The 17,824-nt window shown below is 39.3% G+C and overlaps 1 protein-coding gene across 1 annotated transcript in view; it reads left to right on the top strand.

Moving 5' to 3' along the window:
- The first annotated feature begins 826 nt into the window (after nt 1-826).
- The window catches only part of UGP2 (UDP-glucose pyrophosphorylase 2), a 29,299-nt gene continuing 12,301 nt past the window's right edge, over nt 827-17,824 (top strand). The window contains exons 1-2 of the mRNA XM_065401548.1: nt 827-940; nt 2,498-2,605. Of these exons, the coding sequence (XP_065257620.1) occupies nt 827-940; nt 2,498-2,605 (222 nt within the window). The remainder of the gene's footprint in view (nt 941-2,497; nt 2,606-17,824) is intronic.

Raw genomic sequence — 17,824 nt, 5'->3', positions numbered from 1 at the left:
ATCAGCAGAAATTAAATTAAGCAAACTCTTCTGAGATTACAATCATGTCCACTCGCTTGCTTTGGTAACTGTGAAGGGGGGAAAAAAGTGGCAGCAACTATTTTCTGATTTCCCCTTTGACATACTATGGATCAATATTTGCAGACTTTATTGATCATTTATTTATCTCTGTAAATATGAGTAATGATCAGCTTTCAGCAGCAAAGTGCATGCTGAAGTGACAGGCAAACTATTTCTTTAGGTTGCTTAGTAACATATTACAGTATGAGAATGCTCATGATAAAAACAGGTTATGTAGACATATACCAGGAACTAACTGACTGAGGACAGCCTGAAAGTTCACTGTCTAGATTACTACAACATATTTTTTATTTTTGGTCAGACAAGTTAGTCTTTATAAAATGCACACTGTGGAAAACAAACATGTATTGCTGAAGAGCATTATAATTATATTTTCTTTGCTATTCTAGTATAATATCGTGATGCAGTTGACTGAGTCCAGGTTTCTCTTCACAGATATTTGTATCTAGATTGTGGGTCTTCCATAATTTTATTTCTTGAAATTATTCTTGTTTTTCCATGCCTTTTATTCTCCTCCAAACTTCTTGGTATTTATACATAAGAGATTTTTGATGGGCAACTTGTATTTTTCTGGGTACACTAATATAACAAAACAAGTCTGGATTATATATTTTTTTAAAAAAGATGCCTACAGCATTGCTGCTTTTAGATGCATTAAACAAGCTGCTTGGAGTTTAGTGAGGGCATGATTTTTCCCACCCTTCAACTTCTTTCTTATCTTTTTAAAAAAGATTATAGAAAAGCAATGTCTCAAGCTGGCACGTCCCAGTTTCAAGAAGTCATTCGACAAGAACTGGAATATTTAATGAAAGTTGAACTTGAGAAAATACTTGCAACTGCACCTGAGAATGAGCTAGAGGTAAGGACTACAAAAGATGTAACTCTAAAAATGCCTCTATATAACTTCTCTTGTTTAAATGAATTTTGTGGAGAGAGAGACTGTCAAAAATACACAATAGGGAAGATATGGTACAAAATAGGAGGAAGGGGAAGAGAGATAATGCTTAGTTTAAGGGTTGAATGTGGAGGACTAGTACTCAAGGCTTTTGGCCACCAAGATAATGAATTATTGAATTGGTAGCTGGAAACATTCACAAATAAAACCTGTTTCTCCAAACCTTTCTCCCTCTCCTGCTCCACAGTTTGAAAAAGCATGTCTCCAACAGACAAGTAAATGTGACTGACCCTCTCTGTTAAATTTTTTAAATCATACAATACATAGACTAACCAATAGTCTAACTTGCTAGTGGTTCCATACTGTATGTAAAACTTAAATTTCAATTGAAAGAATATGAAGAATTTGAAAAGATGTGTTCAAGCTGTAATATTTTCCCTCCCCAATCAAATTGAAACTGAAATTATAAAAATACGTAAATGTTTATAGTAGTCCACAGAAACATATCCAAGAACATAAAATGTTAACTTAGTTCAGAGAATTTAATCACTTCTCATGGTGCTTGGAAGTGGGTTATCACCAAAATTACTCTGATTTTTTTTAAAACTGAGCCAATTTGAGAAGAGAACAGAAGTAGAGTAACAAACAGTCAAGTTGTTGAAATGTGACAAAGTAGTCAAGGTGAAGACCTTTTTATTCAGTGATTGTTTAACAATTTGATCGAAACTGAAAATTGTAGCAAGATGCACACAAAGTTGTCTATTATCTGAAATTTGTGAGGAAGACTTTGTAGTCTTTCCCTCTCAAGGTTTTTTTTAATGGATCTTCTGTGTATAGGACAATATGCTTGGTATATGACTGCAGTTGTGTAGTCAGACTAATATAATCCCTACTTTTAGAATGTGCTGTGATTCTGTGTAATCTTGGGAAGAGTAGGGTTAGGCCTGGACCCTATGTGGAGGAGAGACTTCCAAGGAAAACTTAAGTTATTGAAGGAAGTGATGCTGGTGATGCAGAGGGTTGCAATCTTGCCTCTGAGTTATTACTGAACTTTTCACCATTTCTGGTTATTAAAGATCCTACATACTCCAAGGAATAGGAACATTATACCTTGAGGTCCTGGCCAAACTTAATTTAGGTAATTGTGTATTTGCCAACATTTTCAAACAAGTGTCCTGATTTTTTTGGTGGGAGCTGCAGGTACTCGGCACCATTAACTTAGTGACATTTAGTACTTATTTAGGACCTGCACTACAGGCACTTCGGTTTGAAAACTTTGGCCATTTTTTCCCACCTTATTCTCCCTGCAGTTTCAACTGGATAAGGTGTTCTGTGCTTCCTGTCCTAAGGTGTTATGCAGTGTTGCTGTGTTTCACCCCAAAGTTGGCTGCATTTAAATGTTGGATGAATGATTCTTATGAACAGATTGTACATCAGATTTGTAAAATGCTTTTGTGATAAACCTATGTAAACACAAAATACCATTATTTCTAAAACTCATCCACTCTCTCCCTCTTGTAGCACACTAAAAAAGACCTTGAAGGGTTTAAGAAGCTATTCCACAGATTCTTGCAAGAAAAGGGACCTTCTGTGAACTGGGAGAAAATTCAGAGACCTCCAGAAGACTCTGTAAGTTGCAATAAAATGACAACAACCAATGGGATCTTAAAATTAGTAATCACTGCTTGCATTGAAATATATTGTCAACAATACAAAGCACATAATTGCCATGTTTAAGATAAAGTGGAATAACAATTTAAATAAATCTTTATTGCAGAGAGAACTAAAACATGGGTCTATGTTGTACGTACTCATGAATATCAGGTCCTCCTTAACATATGTACATAAGTTCTCTCCTAGTATTATTCTGTTAACTGGTCCATTGCTTAAAAAAAAATGGTAATAAGTACAACTTTGCTGTTTAATCTGATGCTTTGCAATGAAAGGTAATTTGCAGTGTCGGGAGTATGCAGGACATCTAGAGTCTCCATCTCACCCCTTCCCCAAATGAAAACATGTTGCAAATCCCAGATGACATTGACTCTGACAATCAGTTTTTACTAAATATTTTGAAAAAGATGCATAGTAAGTGGCCTGGATTTTATAGCTCAAAACTTTTTCTGCTTTACAATAGTTTATATAAAATCAAGGAATTAGGAATACAGTTAATGTTGTTTAAAGAGCACAATTTCCCTGCAGTATTGTATAAAGTGTGGGAAGAAAATAACTTTTGAAGTGAGAGGGTGCAACAAAAAAGAGTAGATTTTCCCACAAGTATTTCTATAAAGGTAAGCATTGTTCACTGAACCAAACCTTGTTTTTAAATTAATTCGTCTATCGCCCTAGGCTCTTTCTTGGCTGTTTACACATCTAACCTTTAGTTATGAATGTGAGAATTTTTGCTCTCCCAGAAGAGGTAACCTGGTATATTAAAACTGAATTGGAGTCATGAGATGTTAGTATCTTCATGAGTTGACTGGCATTGTTTGCCCCTATGCTATTTGTCAGCAGTGATTGAATTAAAGATCCACTTTGCAACTGAAAAGCTGCAGAATAGATGCTGATGCTGCTCTCCAAAGTGGTGTTGAAAGATGAAGTCTTGTAGCGAGTCTAAGGTCTGGTCTACATTAGGTCAGTATAACTACGTTGCTCAGAGTGTGAAAAATCCATGCCCCCAAGGGACACAGTTAAACGGACCTAATCCCGGTATAGACGGCACTAGGGCAATGGGAGAATTCTCCTGTCCACTTAGCTACTGCCTCTCAGGAAGCTAGAGTACCTATGCCAATGGGAGAACGTCTCCCGTTGGCATAGGTAGTGTCTTCACTGAAGTGCTACAGCAGTGCAGCTGCGTCGCTACAGCATTTTAAGTGTAGACAAGCTCTACATTTCTTCCAAATCTAGTCATCTTAACTTTAAAATTATTTTCATGCTATGAGGACTTCAGTAACTCAGACAGAGGCTATGGGTCTATTACAGGAGTGGGTGGGTGAGGTTCTCTGGCCTGCAGTGTGGAGGGGGTCAGACTAGATCAGGGTGGCCAACCTGTGGCTCCGGAGCCACATGCGGCTCTTCAGAAGTTAATATGCGGCTCGTTGTATAGGCACTGTCTCCGGGGCTGGAGCTACAGGCGCCAACTTTCCAATGTGCCGGGGGGTGCTCACTGCTCAACCCCTGGCTCTGCCCCCACTCCACTCCTTCCCGACCCCTCCCCTGAGCCTGCCATGCCCTCGCTCCTCCCCCCCAGAGCCTTCTGCACACCATGAAACAGCTGATCGGGAGATGTGGGGACAGAGGGGGAGGCACTGATCAGTAGGGTTGCTGCTGGGTGGGAGGCGCTGGGAGCGGGGGTGGGGAGGGGGTGCTGATCGGGGGCTGCTGACGTATTACTGTGGCTCTTCGGCAATGTACGTTGGTAAATTCTGGCTCCTTCCCAGGCTCAGGTTGGCCACCCCTGGACTAGATGATCTCAATGGTCCCTTCTATGAGACTCTGTCCTACTTTGTGTGAAGTCTCCCTGGGGGGAGGAAAATGTGCCTCCAGTATTGCCCCATGTACCAGATAACAATACTGTGTAAAAATAGCTTTACATAGTGCAGAGGCCAGTACCGGTATGATTATTCTTCAGTTTGGGTCTGGTGTGACTTCTGGAGCCAGTTATAAAATAAAATGTCAATTCCGCAATATCTTAGTCATTGCTGATTAATATTTAGTAGTTGGAGGGCTATGATATAAATGTCAGTGTCTGTTCTCAAAGCACAAATAAAAGGGTCATTTTAGCTCATGGCTGAAAGAAGGGCTATATTGGGGGGGGAAATGAGTATCTCACCTGTCTTCTGCTTCTCTGGTTCTTCACCTGGAGCCTAAACTTCCTTCAGCCATACAGCCTGTTCATGTGACCTATGCTCACTTTTTTTTTTAAATTGTATCGTTCCATAGCTCTGCATCATCATGCCACTTAAATTATTCATGTGCCTTGCTCAAAACCATAGATGTTATCCCATTACCTATCATGAACTCAGAATCAAACCACACTACTTTACAAATACTATTGAGGTAAATAAACTACTTGGGGCGGGGGAAACCCTCCTTCCCTGTTCCTCCTACTACATAATTATTCTTAGTTAAATAAATTTATCTCTGGTGTTATGTTATAATAATTGTATCTTATTGCTCCAATAAACAGCTTTATTTTCTCCACAAAGTTCATCTGGAACTTACATGAAGCTTATAGCTTCATTCCAATAATTTTTCTTGCATATGAATGATGGTAAATCTCCCTGATACCCCTTGAAATTCATTTTCTATTTGTATCCAAGGGAAAAATCTTATAAAAATTGTGTGTATAAAAGTATCTTGTCTTAAGTTTGGTACTAAAGGCTCAAAACCCAGTTGCTGTTGCAACAAAGGAGAGCTCAAGCTTTTACAGCTGGTGACATATTGAATATCTATGGTGCTGCATAACATAGTTCCTTTTAAATTATTCTCAAAAACTATTCTGCAGTATGAGTTACCTGCACCTACATTGTCAGTTGACAATATTCTAATCATAACTGCACGTTAACACTGTGTGTAAAGTTGAACTCTAAGTTTGTCCCTTAAGTAATGTGTCCAAGTCCCAAATTAAAGTTGTAGTAATAGGAGGACATTAAAGTAATAACAAAAGGGGACAGTAAACAAAGGGAAGATATGAGCTCTCAGCACAAAATCAAGATATTGAGAACAAAATTAATTAAGGAACCAGAGGACATGAAGAGACGCAATCAAATAATTTCTTATGTGCCAATGCTAGGAGCCTGGGTAACGAGCGATTCCAATTCTTCTTGTTTATCTGTGAGCATAAATTTGATCTAGTTGTTATTGAAACCTGGTGGGATAGTTCTCGTGATTGGAATGTTAAAATCAATGGTAATCTATTTAGGAAGGATTGGGTGGGCAACAGGAGAGGGGGAGTGGCTCTCTGTCAAAGGTGGCATTGTGTTTCCGAGTCACTGATAACTTGGAAGAAAATGATCTTGAATGCTTATGGATCAATGTCCTAACGGATAAAGCACAAGATATGTTAGTGGAGGTCAGACCACCAAATCACAATAGGGAACAGGGTGATTGGCTCCTTACTCACCTATTTACAATGTGAAGGGGAAAAAAAGCTACATGATCCCGGGGGACTTCAATTTAAGTGATCTATGCTGGATGTCTCACGTTTCTGGTACTAAAACATCCTTGAAATTTCTAAATATTATAGATGACAGTTTCCTAACTAAAAAAAGTGTTATATCCAACACAGAGGAATTATACATTACACCTCCCCTTGACCAAGAGGAACTGAACACAACTAAAAATTTATAGTAACTTAGGTACAAGTGGTTGTGACCTTATCACATTTTTAATGTGCAAACAGAATAAAGTCCAGACCAGTTATATGTACGTCGTGCTTTAATATGGCCAATTTCACAAAGGTGGAAACAACTATGAGCTAAATCAGCTAGGCGGAAGAATTTAATCAGATAAATATGAATAATTGGAAATTTTGTAAGAATACTTTACTAGATGCCAAAAAGCCACAATCAAGGAAGAAAGCCATACTGATTGAAACATCAATGTGACTTATAGCAGCCTTCATTTGCACTCTAAAAATAAATAAACAAATGGAAGAAAGGGGAAGTAGAGAGTAATGAATATAAATCAGAAGCTGAGAATTGTAGAAAATTGATAAGGGAAGCAAAGGGACATGAGAAATCTATGGCCAGCAGAGTTAAGGACAATACAGAGTAAGTATATAAGGAACAAAAGGCATCCTAACTATGGTATTGGTCCATTACTAGATAGAAATAGTAGAATTATCAATAATAGAGGAGAAAAGGCAAAGTGTTCAATACATTTCTGTTCTGTGTTTGGCGAGAGGGAACAACTATCTTCATTCCACAAATATTTTAGGAAGATGTTAAACAGCAGCTACTAAAGTTAGATATTTTTAAATCTGCAGGTCTAGAAAACTTGTATCCAAGAGTTTTCAAAGAGCTGGTTCAGGAGCTCACTGGACTGTTAATGATTTATTTTTTTTCTTCAATAAGTCACCAGGAAGTTCCTGAAGACTGAAAGAAAGTGAATGTTGTGCCACTATATAAAGAGGACATATGGGACGACTGGGTAGTTAGAGAACTGTCAATCTGACAGCAACCCTGAGCAAGATAATGGAGTGGCTGATATGGGACTTGATTAATAAAGAATTAAAGGAGGGTAATATAATTAATGCCAATCAACATGGGTTTATAGAAAATAGATCTTGTCGAACTAACTTGATATATTTTTTTATAAGATTACAAGTTTTGTTGATAAAGGCAATAATGTTGATGTAACAAACTTAGACTTCTGTAAGGCATTTGTGTTGATTGATTGACATTGATTAAAAAACTAAAATGATATAAAATTAACATCGCGCACATTAAGTTGATTAAAAACTGGCTAACTGATAGGTCTCAAAATGTAATTGTGAATGGAGTACCACCACCGAACGGGTGTGTTTCTACTATGCTATTTAATATTTTTATCAATGACCTGGAAGAAAACATAAAATTATTACTGATAAAGTTAGGAGATGACACACGAATTGGGAGAAGCGGTAAATGATGAAGAGGACAGATTACTGATACAGAGAGATCTGGATGCAAGCAAACAATATATGTTTTAATATGGCTAAATGTATAAATCTAGGAACACAATGTATGCCGTACTTACAGGATGGGGGAAGCAGTGATTCTGAAAAAGATTTGGGGGTCCTGGTGGATAACAGCTGAAGATGAGCTCCCAGTGCAATGGTGTGGCCAAAAGTGCAAATGCAATCCTTGGTTGCATAAACAGGGAATCTTGGGTAGGAATAGAGAGTTTATTTTACCTCTGTATTTGGCACAGGTGGAACTGCTGCTGGAATCCTGTGTCCAGTTCTGGTGCCCACAGTTCAAGAAAAATGTTGATAAATTGGAGAGGGTTCAGAGAAGAGCCATGAGAATGATCAAAGGATTAGAAAATCTACCATATAGTGATAAATTCAAGGAGCTCAATCTATTTAGTTTAACAAAGAGAAGGTTAAGGGGTGACTTGATTACAGTATATAAATAACTACACAGGGAACAAATATCAAGAATGGGCTCTTCAATCTAACAGAGAAAGGTATAATGCGATCCAGTGTCGGGAAGTTGAGTTCAGATGACTGGAAATAAGGCCTAAATTTTTAGACGAGGGTAAATTAATCATTGCAACAACTTACCAAGGGTTATGGTGGATTCTCCATCACTGACAATTTTTAAATCAGTATTGGATGTTTTTCTAAAAGATCTGCCCAAGGAAATATCTTGGGGTTGTTCTATGACCTCCTGTAGAACACAGGCTAGACTAGATTATCATAATAGTTCCTTATGGCCTTGGAATCTATGAAAACTTGGAGTCATCCAGTGCTAACATTAGGTGCTAACAATACTATGTGATAGTTGCCATCCTTGGGATAAAATGGATCACAGAGATTTCTTGAGTTGATATGTGATGGGCTAAGTGGAATCTAAATCTCTCCGCACTTTCAAAAAGATACAGGGAATAAATTCTACACCCTGACTTTCTAAGTTGCAGTTCTGCTGTCCAAGGCTGAGAGCTATTCTCTGTTTGCCTAACCTCTTGGTACACTATCAATGTTTAACCCATTACTTTTTTCTAAAGGACTTTCAGATGTATAGAGAATGAAAGCTGCTCACATAAAACACATTTCTACTGAATATCACTTCTATAGTGATGTTCTGTGCTAGTGAGCATGGCTAGGGCATTCGTTAAATAAATATTGATAATTCTGTTCTCACAGAAGTTGATCTAAGCAGTGGAACATTAGGTAACTCAAAAGCAGGGATGAAGATATAATTTTAGAAAGGCCTCAGGATACCGACTTGAACACGGAGTTCTTCATGAGTAATGTTTACTTGTGGAGAAAGGGAGAAATCTGTATGTGTGTCTTTAGCACTGTTATGCTCTCAGCTTTTTCATTGATCTCCTTTCTTCCAGTTATAATAGTCTTCCATAATTAAAGTTGTGACTAACTTTCTGTTGTGTCCAACTCATATTTTAACACACAAACTCCATCCCCCAGATTTTGCCAAAGCTGCTCATGTAGAGGATATTATGCCAGAGGCTGTCTTTTTGGGAAGTTTGTTGGAAATCTGACAAAGCATTAGTTATGACAGTTTTTGATTTTTTCAAACGATCAGTTTCTTGAAAATTCCTGACTTTTGACTTGGGAATGTTGTATCTCAAACACTTTGACCTCAAAACTCCAAATATGGTTTATTATAGTATCCCTAATGAGAACTGGTGCCTTTGATTATTGTTGAATCAATTTGGTGCGTGGTCTTTTTTTTTTAAACCTATGAGAACTCTGGCATTTATAATCTTGACCCATATTTGATGGAGTTCAAGATGTGCAGAGCTGGAAAACTTGAGTGCATGAATTTTTAAATGACTTAAAAGCCTGTAAACAATTCAGATGTCATATGCCTTTGTGGTGGTTTAATTTCTCCTGCTACTTGGATGTGTTTTGAAATTTCCAAAAGGAGTTAGAGCCATGAAAGCAAGGAAGTTTACAAAGTTCACCAGCTATGTAAAAATGACGTTTCAATGGGAGCTTCTGCTTAATGGCATATCTGAGCTCAACAGGAACAGAATTTCTAATTGAGCTTCCATGTGCTGACAAGCCAGGGCAACTCATTTGTTGCCCAGGAGTTCTGGTTGCATTGGTGGGTATTCAGTTCCCTCTGCCAACATGTCTGGAACATTCCATAACAGTACATTATAAAAATATACTAAAGCAATCATTAAACTTGTTTATAAATCAAATGGGATGATGATAGCTTTATAATAAACTCCCAGGGATGAGGAGGCATGAAAAATATGGAGGTCAGGGATGAAACAAATACCAGTTTGGGGAAAAATTAACACCCTAGGGGCCGTGACAGTAAAGGTCACCAATTTTAGATGAAATGAATAAAAGTTTTTTTTCCTAATGTTCTGTCAGAAGGCTCCAGTTTTACAGCTAGGACCTATTCCTATTTGGAGCCTTAAGGAAGAAGAGGATCAACTTAACGTTAGTCTGGCCCTTTTAAGAAAGCCAGAGTAAAGAACATGGGAGGGATGGAGAGAGGGATGTAACTTAATCCTACTTGAGTAAGCCTGGCACTTCATTCTGCATAAATTGCAAGTGATGGAAAAGGCCTGCTGGAAAATCTACTGGGAGGGAATTGCGTTAATGGAGTCCTGAGGTGGTCTGGTGAGGTCACCTGGGGTGTGAGGGGAGCAGCCTGCATGATTCGGGCATGGGAGGGGCTTGTGATACATGGATTTTGATAAGGACATGACTGAATATCAAAAATATACTTAAACTTGCCTACTACTTGAATTCATCTCAGTAAATTAAGTTACGAAGGAAAAGAACCAATATCAACAACTCCTACCCACTAGCAAGTAGTCTTATGTTTCCCAGGGTTGAGGACAAGATAGTTGATTGTATCCATCTTGTGCTATTACTCAAGCAGTCCTCTAGAGTTGAATCATTAACACATTATTATACCCTATTTTTAAAAAAATGCCCTCGATGTCTTGTGTACACATTGACCAACATGGGGGCTGTGTTCCTCTCCACTCTGCCTGTGATGCCAGTCTCAGTTCTCCCTTTGTCTCCCACAGCTATCTCTATGCCTTCATCCACATTGCCCCTTACACTTGGAACAAACTTGTAAAATCTATTAGTCAAACTCCGAGCCTTACCTCATTCACATCACTCCTAAAAAATACACATCAGCATTGCCTAAAAAAAAATATGTAGCTTAAACCCCCCCCCCCCACAACTTCTGCATTGCCAAGAAGTATATATGTCTAAAATGAGTAACACTAATCTTATTTCTGTAAATCATGTCCTTCCTTGTCCCTTCTGTTCTCAGTATGTCTCTGTCTTCACTTGTCTGTCATATCCAATGTTTATAATGTAAGCTCCTTAGAGCAGGAATTGATTTCCTATGCATTTCAGTGAAGCACTTAGCATGCTCATGGGTGGGTAATAAGACAGTGCTGTGTATAAGAGCTGAGTGAAATGATCTAAAGGATGCAGCATTTTTTGACAAGTCATTTAGGCAGGAATTGCAGAAAGCAGATGTCGGCTTGCTGCTTTCCCTAAACACACATTCAGAATCAGGTAGCTGTCCTCTCATCAGTCTTTCCACTTTCTTATATAAATGCCCTCTTATGCTGTATAAGTCACTCATGTTTTTTTGACAAATCCATACTTGCTTCCCTCCCATTTGTAGTTTATTCAGATACATCCTGCATGCGGTGAAGTTACCGTATCCTGAGTCCTGCCTCTTCCATTTATTCTGTGTGCTTCCTCTTGAAAATATAGCAGAATAGATGAACTATGGACAGAGTAAATTTGCTATGAACAGATGGTATTCCTGAACGGATGTGCATCTGAAATAGCACAGAGGGACTGCCATCAGGGATAAAGATCACATTCTGTCCATGGTTTGGCATGTTAATGTTTTGAAAACCTGCTCATAACAAAGACCCTTGCAAGGATCTTACTTATGCCACCTAGCTCCCGGATAACATTGCTAAAGGATTTCCCTGCACATACACTCCTTATAAAGTCCAAACATATTGGTGGTGTTGCTCTAGCATTGGCCATTATCTGCTCAACAGAAGAGACCTTCTCCATGCCATGCAACTGCTTTCTGGCCAACCCTTGTGGTTTGCTCCCAAATGTGGGGCGTTCTGGTGCTGAGCTTTGATAGCTGTAGCCAACTCATCCTTTCTGCAAAAGTGATTGGAACTTCTGTTAGTTTCAAATTGTGCAGTTTCCAAATAATCACCCTCTGGCAAGGGGAGGGATAGCATTCTTACATGCAGGGGGGATAGCATTAAAAAGACACTGCAGAGGGAGTGCCGAGCACTCTCAGGTGTCACTCAAGCACATGCTTGGCTGTCTTTTGTGGGGGAAGGGCGGGGGTTGGGCTAATACCACAGACTGAGGCCCTGTCTTCAGCTGGCCTTGAACCCTTTCCTCTGGAGGAGGTGGAGATTTTTGTAAGGGATAATGCTAATATGCTAGTCATTGTTATATGCTGGGCGATTCCCATGGCTTCCAAGGGGATGGCAATCTCTAGACTTTGCCACTCCGTGTGGAATAAATTCTGGGGAAGGGGAACAATGTGTTTCAGTTCATTCCCCCCACACCTTCTGTGTCCTTACTGCTTTTGGCTGGTAATTTGTCCCCTTATGGGAGGATCTAGCTCTGAGGAGTGTGCTGGGGAGATGAGTCGGGTTTCTTGAATAACCAGCTATACTTGACAGTCTGCAAGGGGGGAAAAGATGTAGGGGATTTTTAATTGTGCTGGTATGTTGTGTGAAACTTGTCTTACGCCAGGCTTATATGCATTTTGTTTCAAACCTACTGTGAAGCATCTAATACTGGTCACTGTTATAGAAAGGATACTGGAGTAGATGAACCCCTGGTCTGATACAGTATGATAATGCCTAAGGTCAAATGTTGTTCATGAAAGCTTGGTTGCTTGACTTGTGAAAACTGCATTATTACAGTTTCTAATATTTTAGAGTTCATGGACTTGTTTATGTCCTTTTCCTCCCAACAAATGGATCACTTGTAGTGATTCTTTCGTTTGACCAGGATGGCTAGATGGCAGTCTTCTTTGAAGCTCATTCTAAAGCAGGGGTGGGCAAAATATGGCCCGCGGGGGCAGTGTTTGTGGAGGCGGGCAGTGCACGGAGACCCACTGTCCCCCTCCCCCCAAGGGGCACGCAGAGACGTGCCAGCAGCAGCCTGCCGCAGTCGCTTCCAGGAGCGGCGTGGGACCACGGAATGCAGGCAGCCTGCCTGAGCCCTGCCCCTGGCCGGGAGCCACCTGTGGTAAGCGCCTTCCAGCTAGAGCCTGTACCTCGCACCCCAACCCCCTGCGCCAGGTCAGAACCCCCTCCTACACCCAAACTCATTCCCAGACCCTGCCCCCCAATCTCCTGCCCCAGCCCGGAGCCCCCTCCTGCACCAAACTCCCTCCCAGAGCCCACACCCCCTCCATTAATATAGTAGAAATGTGCATTAGGTTCAGTGGATACATAAATCACTGTCTTTGGTATAGTTTTTAAAAAAAACCCAAACTTGCCATAAATCTTTTCTAGATGATGGTGTAAAAAGACACTATTAGATTTGTTTAAACCTGTTATAGGACTGATAATACAAAGATGGGTTCGTTCTTCTGGTTAAATGTATTGTCTCAAGATTTTACTGTAGTTACAGAGGTCATTAATTTAAGTGTGTGAAATCTTGGATTATAGTAATAGAAATCAAGATACTACGCTCTGGCATAGATGTAAAGGCTTGTTTTAATTGACAAGTTTGAGTGTTCAGCTTGTGGTTTTATTTGCAATCTCCTGGTAAAGGCAACTGAAACAATCAATTTGATTGTTGTGTTTACAGCAGTGTACTTAGAATCTGAAATCTGAAACGTATCACTTCACATAAGATTTGGGGGTATGAATATTTTAATCTTTACATCACTTAAATACCACTTAAATACCATTTAGGAAGCTCTGCTACATAACGGAGGCATTAAATTAAATTCTAAATTTCTTAAGAGGAATCTTGATGAAGATTCATTGGGCTTATATTTGCAATATCAAAAATAAACAGCCATCTTTGTAGAGTAACAGAGAGCAGGTTTTAGAAGTGTATGCTGCTGGTTCCTCTGAGGAACAATTCCATTTTGTCTAGCATGTAGAATGTGACTAGCTTCTGAAGACGTAACATCTTTAGTTAATTTATAATGGAAAGTTAAGTAAATTCATCTTAATCTTTCTTTCTTAAAAAGGTGTTAAATGAGGGGGTGGGGTTTTTAAGGTTTGTTTTCCCGGATAACTGCTTTAAACAAGCTAATTAACAAGTAAGGTAAGGTATTTGGCCAGATTCAGTTCTCATTTATATCGAGGGAGGGAGGTGGAAATCTGGAGCAGCAATGTTAATTTGATGCGACTCTCATAATGGAGTTACTCCAGATTTATTACTGATATAATAGAGTAGTAGTAGTAGCTGAGCCTTTGCATCTCCAGGTTGAAACTTTGAGAGCTGGTATTTGATTTCCTAATTTCACACTGCAGAGTCACTAAGGATCTCTGTATGTATTACTTTACTGATTCCTCATCCCCTTCACCACTTCATGTGTTCTCTCAAGAACAGAAAGAGAGACAACTTACACTAAGATCTTTGGGAGAGCTTTTCCATCTTGACTTTTTAGATTCCAAAGCCAGAAGGTGCCACTGTGATAATCTAGTCTGACCTCCTGTAAAGTACAGGTCATAGAACTTTCCCAAAATAATTCCTAGAGCATATCTTTTAGAAAAAACATCCAATCTGGATTTAAAAATTGTCGGTGATGGAGACTCTACCATGACCCTTGGTAAATTGTTGCAGTTAATTACCCTACCTTAAAAATGTAGGCCTTATTTCCGGTCATCTGAATTTAGCTCTCAGCCATTGGATATGTTATACCTTTTTCTATTAGAATTAAGAGCCCATTATTAAATATTTGTTCCCAATGTACGTATTTACATAATCATGTCACCCCTTAACCTTCTCTTTGTTAAGATGAACAGACTCAGGGAGCTCAATCTATCACTATAAGGCATGCTTTCTAATCCTTTTATCATTCTCATGGCTCTTCTCTGAACACTCTCCAATTATCCTTCTTGAACTGTGGACACCAGAACTGGGCACAGTATTCCAGCAGTGGTTGCACCTGTGCCAAATACAGAGGTAAAATAACCTCTCTACTCCTACTTGAGGTTCCCATGTTTATATATCCAAGGATTGCATTCGCCCTTTTGGCTGCAGTATTGCACGGGGAGCTCATCTTCAGCTGTTATCCACCACGACCCCCAAATCTTTTTCAGTCACTGCGTCCCAGGATAGAATCCCCTATCCTGTAAGCATGGCCTGTATTCTTTGTTCCTAAATGTATACATTTACATTTAGCCATATTAAAGTGCATATTGTTTGGTTGCGCCCAGTTTTCCAAGTGATCCAGATCCCTCTGTCGGTGACCTGTCCTTTTTGTTGTTTACTGCTCCCTTAATTTGTGTGCTATCTGCAAACTTTACCAGTGATGATTTTATGTTTTCTTCCAGGTCACTAATAAAAATGTGCAATAGCATAGGGCCAAGAACTGATACCTGTAGGACCCCACTAGAAACATACCCGTTCTGTGATGATTACCTTGTTTACAATTACCTTTTAAGACCTATCAGCACATATTAAATGGATTAAAAACTGGCTATGTTAATTATATTGTTCCACTGTTTTAATCAAAATGTCATGCGCATCCATGTCAAATGGCTTACATAAATCTAAGTCTATTACATCAACACTATTCCTTTATCAAACAAACTTTCTACCTCATAAAAAAAGATTGATAGGATCTATTTTCCATAAACCCATGTTGATTGGCATTAATTATATTACCCTCCTTTAATTCTTTACTAATCCAGTACCATATCAGCCACTCCGTTATCTTGGCCTGGGATTAATGTCAGACTCACAGGCCTATAATTACTTGGGGTGTAAATGCAGCATATACGTATATGGTGCTATACGAGTAATAAACTCTGGACTCTCATTTTGTTAGGTAAGTAAGGAGGAACTTATTTAAACAAAATTTTTATAAAAATATTCTTAAATGGTTTGGCTTGTTCCCTGGATCTTCCCTTCATGCAGCAAAGGGTGTTGGGGAGCACTACTCCCTCAAGTCTTTGGAAAATCCACACACCAAGGACAAGTAGGAAACTCTACAACTGATGCTACTGTGCAGGAAAATCTAAGTTTTCTTATTTATAGAAATAAATTGCTAGCCCTTAAAGTTACAGAGATTTCCTCTGTTTGCATTTGGTAAACTTCATAATTTAATTTAAGTTTGAGATATGCTATTTACTCTCCAAAACCTAGCCATTCAGTAGCTAAGGTTGTTCTGTGACGTGTCCTAGTATTAGGGTATAGGACACTGTCCACCCTCATTTGTAAACTTCCTAATCTTGTAGCACAATTTAAAATGCCCTTTTATGTAAAAATCCATTAAAACTTTCCGTTTCCTCCACTGAAATACCATGCATATTAAACACAAATCAAAACTTCATTATTAAAATTTTTTAAAGGAAGGGAAACTGGCATGTTGCCTTAAAGGTGGTTAATCAATTACTTCTGTTGAATAAATAGTTTTGGCCTTGGGCCAATGTTCTAAGGTAATGGAATAACTATAATAGATTGCACTATGACACTTTGGTTAGGCAAACTTCCACTATTTGAATAACGAGGTAGCTGTGGCACAATGACTTAACTAGACAATTAAGAAAAGATAAGTTCATTTAATGGAAAGCAAGCTCCTTCCTAGTTGTACATGGCAGAACTCCTCTAATGTAAGAGTTTCCTTCTAGTCTACCATCTCGTTGTATTGGTCAGGAATATCAATTGTGCAATACAGTTTTTTTTCCCTCTGCACTCAACCAGAACATGAACTTTTTGTTCTCGTGTAATGTGGTTTTCCATTTCCCTCCCCCCCTTCCTCCAGCATACCCAAAGTGAACATGAAGTCCTCAAATTTATTTAGTCCATGTCTTGTTATAAATCAGATGCATTTCTGCTACATTCCAACCAGAATTGAAGTAATTTCTGTGTCACTGTGCTGGAAGTTTTTGAAGCATTCAGATTTTTTTTTTCCAAATGCCATAAATAATCTGTGTAATGTTTTAATCCTCTAAAAAGCTTCCTTCAGAAGAAAAAATGTAGAAAAACATTCTATAGCCTTATTCTATTAGATCAGTGTTTCCCAAACTTGGGACGCCGCTTGTGTAGGGAAAGCCCCTGGCGGGCCGGGTCAGTTTGTGTACCTGCGCGTCAGCAGGTCCGGCTGATCGCGGCTCCTACCGGCTGTAGTTCGCCGCTCCAGGCCAATGGGAGCCGCTGGAAGCGGCGCGGGCTGAGGGACGTACTGGCCGCCGCTTCCAGCCGCTCCCGTTGGCCTGGAGCGGCGAACCGCGGCCAGTGGGAGCCGCGATCGGCCGGACCTGTGGACGTGGCAGGTACACAAACCAGCCCGGCCCGCCGGGGCTTTCCCTGCACAAGCGGCGTCCCAAGTTTGGGAAACACTGAATTAGATCAATCCAGAATGATTAAAACAACTATGTCACTTTAACAATACCTTCCCATTTTCGTGTGTGTTTGTAGGCATTCTCTAATGAAGTTACAACTGAGGTTGTTTTTTTTTTTTTTTTTTATAAGGCCTAATTTTGTATACATACCAACCCACCCCAGAATCCAGAAAAGTCATATCGCCTTTAAAATTGATAGAACTTTTTCTGCAAAATTTGAAGTGATTTGGCTGAGAATACTCTGAAAATAGAAGGGTTAGAAGCATTTTGGAACTTTTGCTGCAAGGTGGAAAAAAATTAACAGGCCTAGTACCGAGAACCAACATTAATCTGATTAAAGACTCTTGCAAAGAATTTTTAAAACTTAGCCTGCTCTGCTTGTTTGCTTTGGTGACCTTAGTACAGAACATCAAGAGACTGCAGCAAGAGAAAGCTGCTTTTAAAAGGAAGAAAAAGTCGAACCTTTTTCTTGCACAGAGAGAGACTTCCTAAGGTGCTCTGTTTGTACCCAGCCCACTTTCCCTGTGGGCTGGAAGAGGGAAGTGATGAGGAGTATCTGCATTTGGATAAAGCTTAAACTTTCCTTGACACTTTTGTCTATTAAATAACCTC

The sequence above is a fragment of the Emys orbicularis genome, chromosome 3, assembly GCF_028017835.1.
Source record: "Emys orbicularis isolate rEmyOrb1 chromosome 3, rEmyOrb1.hap1, whole genome shotgun sequence".
Lineage (NCBI taxonomy): Eukaryota > Metazoa > Chordata > Testudines > Emydidae > Emys > Emys orbicularis.
This window is presented reverse-complemented; position numbering and strand designations above follow the sequence as displayed.